General features: G+C 37.5%; 1 protein-coding gene across 1 annotated transcript in view; it reads right to left on the reverse strand.

Moving 5' to 3' along the window:
* RTN4IP1 (reticulon 4 interacting protein 1) overlaps positions 1–5,124 on the reverse strand; it is a 55,349-nt gene that overhangs the window by 47,617 nt on the left and 2,608 nt on the right. The window contains exon 2 of the mRNA XM_003781572.2: positions 981–1,132. Within this exon, the coding sequence (XP_003781620.1) occupies positions 981–1,132 (152 nt within the window). The remainder of the gene's footprint in view (positions 1–980; positions 1,133–5,124) is intronic.

A 5,124-nucleotide genomic window follows, 5' to 3' on the forward strand; every position in this document is an offset into this window, starting at 1 on the left:
GTGGTATAAATTTAATTACTTCGTATGATTCTGGATTTATCAAGTCAAACCACTCTGGAAGCAGATCCAGTATATCTTGCTGCCTTTATTGACTAGAGTGCCAGAGAAATCTTAATCTCTGAAGCCTTAATCCTGCTGGCTCCACCACTTATTAGCTGTGGGACTTTTTTATAGCTTGGCTTCCTCATCTGTAAACTGGGCCCGTTAATCTTCCATAGGAAGATTAACTGAGTTATTTTATAAGAAGCAATCAGAACAGCATTAGCTGTTATTATGAGCTCACTATACTGTATTGGTACAAATGTTCAAAGTGACAAGTGATTATACCAAACTTTAACTATTGTAAAGCCACCCAAACCAGGAGGTAGAAATTGTCATTTAAAGGCTCTTTCACCAAATGATTTTTCAAAAAAAGGTTCTCTCAAGGAAAAAAAAAAAAATCCCAATCCTATATATTTTAAAGTCTTGCAAGCCTTAAGCACTAAATTTAGAAAACTCAAGTATAATACCATAAGCTATTTTGGAATTGTTTGTGAAAAATGTAATAACAGAACCAAGAAAATGAGGGTTCCAGCCAAAGCTCAGTGCATTTGTGGAAAAGAAAAAAAGGTCAACAGCATAGAATACACTTCCCCAAAAAAAAGAATGAAATCTGCACACTTAGAAAACAGTGGCGGCTCGGCGCCTATGGCTCAACCGGCTAAGGCGCCAGCCATGTACACCTAAGGTGGCGGGTTCGAATCCCCAGCCCGGACCCGCCAAACAACAATGACGGCTGCAACCAAAAAATAGCCGGGCGTTGTGGTGGGCGCCTGTGGTCCCAGCTACTTGGGAGGCGGAGGCAGGAGACTCGCTTGAGCCCAGGAGTTGGAGGTTTCTGTGAGCTGTAATGCCACGGCACTCTACCCAGGGGGACAGCTTGAGGCTCTGTCTCAAAAAAAAAAAAAAAGAAAAGAAAACAGTGGCTTTTCCTGACATACCTCATCTCCAGGCTTGAAGTACTTCACATCAAGCCCACATTCCATCACCTCACCAGAGACATCCCGACCCAGAGTCAGTGGAAATTCGTTTCCGCTGGTTTTAATATGTAAAGGGTCACGCTTCATATTTAAAGCTGTAGCTCCATAACCACCTGCAAAATAACAATTTGTCTCTTTCTGCCAGAAGAAAAAATGGAATGTTTTTAAAACTATTACAAGATCATAAGCCAGGTACACTTTTATATACTCAATATGTAGACAAAAGTAATTAATCTTACAATTTTTTGCCATTACACAAGCAGGCATAAAATTATACCTTTTAAAAAATCACTTTAAAAATTATATTTATTTATCAAAACTAAAGCTGCTATTGCTCAAAATATTTTTTAAGTTTGAAATTGTCTTCAGAACTTTTAATACTGTCTTTTTTACAGTTTTACTCTGTTCTTCGAAGATGGTGTCAGACTTATTCATTTATGATCATTTTAAACAACAAAGAAGTTTGGTACTACGTCTCATGAGGATAAATGTTAAAGCTATTTAAAACTGACAAATAAAGCATGGATATAAAGTACTTAATACTGATAATAGTCCATGAGGAATAGTCCCCTATGTCCTAAAAAAAATTCCTAGAACAGTCTTTGAAATAAGTATATAAATTCCTGAGAAAGAGCCTCTTGGCTGCATTTATTAAATCATGTTAACTATTATATCTTATTTTAAGAATATTTAAATAAACGCCATGTAAACAAAGCAGAAAATATTCTTCTAATCATAATTTGGCTGCTCTATCTAGAATTCTCTGAAATAATTTATTACACAGGTTCAACACATAGAATGTCTTTTCTAAAACACAAATTATCTGTTATTCTCTTCTGCTTGACGTTTTTCTGAAGAGAACATTTCTGCTATGAGAGGCTGCCCTATTTCTCTGGTGCCACATAGCTCTCCTTGCCCCACAACGCATGCTCCAGACTCACGAAATCACTTGGTCAGTCCCCCTGCCTCTCTCCCACTCCTGCGGGCAGTGGAACCTTAGGTCTTGAAGATGAGGACAAACCAGCAAAGGAGCCTCAGACGGCAGGCTTCCCCGTGGACTGACAGGTGCTCGGAGGGCCAAGTGAGGAAGATCACTTAAACTAGTCAAATGTTGCTGACAGGGAAGACAGGTTTTTGAATAAGGTCAAAAACTATTAAGATGCTTTAAAACAAGCAAACCAGTAAGACTGGATCCAACAACACAGAGATCCTTGGTACCTTCCTAGGAACAGTGTGCTAGGGAACAGGAATAGGAAGCAAGGAATTGGAGACTGTGAGATGAACCTCTTACGAGTGGTTTTGCTATAGAGGGGAAGAGGAAAATGGAGCCGTTGCTGGAGGACACAACGGAGAGGAACAATTTTTGAAGGGCCTTTTTTTAAGAGTGGAGAAATAACAATAAATTTATATGCTAACTGGAATGATCTAGTAGAAAAGAAAAGATGGATGATGCAGGAGGGACTTGCTGGAAAGATACCTCAGAGTGGGAAGAGACGGGACTGAGAACCCAAGTGGAGCGCTGGCCTTAGGTAGGAGCAACCACAGTAAACCCATACAGTGGGAGTGAAGGTGGAGCTGTACAGACAGAGAGGCGCCGACAGGTGGGTAGTCTGCACAAACTGTTTTTCTAATAAAAGTCCAAAACGCATGAGAGAAAGTATTTGAAAGTTGGGAAAGTCCCAGAAAAATCTGAGCTGACGGCCATCATGCCAACATTACACATTTGCCATCTGGCTAGTCAAGACTGCATTCTGTCACGGAAAAAACAACTTCACACGTAATACTCACAAAAGTCACATGCTTCATTTTTCCTGTCTTAAATTCCTTTTCTGCTATTAAAATATAACTAAATAATTATTCACTGAAATCTCTGTGGTTTGAGCTACAGAAGTGGGCATTTAGCTACATAGAATTTTAGCGTCTGTTTCAGGGCTACAAAAAGGCTTCAAGTCCTCTGAGTACACAGCCTGCACCTCCAAGTTGTTTTCCAGGTTTTGTGGTCACCCTGATATGCTAATGAATCAACTGAGCAGCCCTTACTCAGTAGCCCTGCAGTGCTATCTAGACTAACCCCCAATCCAGAATGCAGCTAGCAGGTAGACCGCAAATGAGAACCTTCTTGGTGACACAAATGAATGGGGCCCTTAAAAGTTCTGTGCCATTGACAAAGTTGCCACTTTGACTTAAGAGTTTTGCCAGTTTGGAAAATCCTATATCTGTCATTAAAGACTTTAATCCCATCTAAAGAAACTAAACTTTGTTGGTATGAGGCTGTTGGCTCTATTTTTTAAATTATCCATTTCTTTAGCCATTTCTATTATTTTATGCCCAACAATAGAGGTCATCTCCAGAAATACGGCTGCCCTTCATCTTTCAAACTAGACATGTCTCTTGTTTTCTCGTCAAGGGAAATAACTGCTTTCTACAGTTCACAATCTTATACTTTTTATTTCCCCAAGCTATTATTTCAGATATTTTCTGTAACAATAATACATTCTCAAAAAGAATCTATGGGCAGAGGAGACAAAAAAGGAGGATACCTTGCAAATAATACATGTATTTCCTAGTCAAGTCATAAAAAACAAAGATGTCTCAAGAATACTATATAAAAATAAAATATTACTTAATATTAAATAGCAGCCAAGAAAAGTCCAGATACAGCCATGAAATGTACATAACACAAATTGTGCATGTGCATTTAAAGAAATGAAAAGTTAACAGATCTAAATGAAGACAAAATGCAAAAATTACTCATAGATAAAATACTGCCAATTTAAGTTTGCAATCTTAAGTCAGGATGAAAATATAAAATAGATAAAAACAATGTCTAAATGACCACTACACACCAGAAATACTGAAATAGGTTAATGAATCATGGTATCTATCTTCAATGAGCTTACAATTCAAAGGCATGACAGAGCATATTGACTACTGAGTAAAGCCTACCCCTTAAAGACATATCTTGTAAAAACTAAATTACCTTCAAGCCCAATGTAAAAAAAGTAAAATATGGCCAACCAGTAGTAGCAATTACTACTTCAAAACAAAAAGAATACAAATGTGGATTTCATGAGGCAATCAGAGTAAAGTCATTTCAAATCATTCTCAATAGAAGTTCCCAGCCATTTTGACTACAGTAGTCTTTGCTAAAACCTCTTGCCCTCCAAAATGTATAAGTTATTCTATTACATAGTCTATATGGGTGTTGTCTAATAAAAATGTTACGCAAGTCACACATGTAATTTCAAATGTTCTAGTATCCACAAAAAAGGTAAAAAGTGAAATTTTATTTATTTATTTAACTGAGACAGAGTCTTACTTTGTCATGCTCAGTAGAGTGCCCTGGCATCACAGCTCAGAAACCTCAAACTCTTGGGCTCAAACTCTTGCCTCAGCCTCCCAAGTAGCTGGGACTATAGGTACCTGCCATAACACCCCGCTATTTTTTTTTTTTTTTTAATTTAGCAGGCCTGGGCCAGGGTTAGAACCCACCAGCCTCGGCACATGTGGCTGGCACCCTAACCACTGAGTTAGGGGCGCCCAGCCTGTGAAATTAATTTTAGTAATATTTTACTTGGTATTTTCAAAATATTGCTGCCTCAACATATCAGTATAACATTCTTAATGAGACATTTTATACTCTTTTTTTTCTTACTAGGTCTTTGAAATCTAGTGTGTATTTTATACTGATTGCATATTTCAATTTAGACTAGCCACATTTCAACTGCTTAATAGCCACAGAAGGCTAGTGGCTACTATTGAGGATAGTGGTACAGGTCCAGAAATATTAAGTTAAAAATAGAAAAATCAGAGTCAAAGGATCTAATGACAGTGAATCTGGATTTTATTCTCCTAATCCGGAAGTTCTCCAAGATTGGTATATTCCCAAGATCTTTTCAAGGACTCTAAGAAATCCTTTTCCAACAATCTGTTTGGGCTGGCTTTTCTTCAGTATTTTAATGATGTAATGCAATAGACTGAATACAGAAATACACAAGAAAATCCAGTTTTTCTTGTTAAACCAGATAAAGACAAAGAAAGATCCAAAAATGTAAAATAATGCTAATTTTCTCATTAAATTTTTTTGCTTATTTTGGAAAAAAAA

This window comes from Otolemur garnettii, unplaced genomic scaffold, assembly GCF_000181295.1.
Source record: "Otolemur garnettii isolate 467f Iridium unplaced genomic scaffold, OtoGar3 scaffold00002, whole genome shotgun sequence".
Taxonomy (NCBI): Eukaryota; Metazoa; Chordata; class Mammalia; order Primates; family Galagidae; genus Otolemur; species Otolemur garnettii.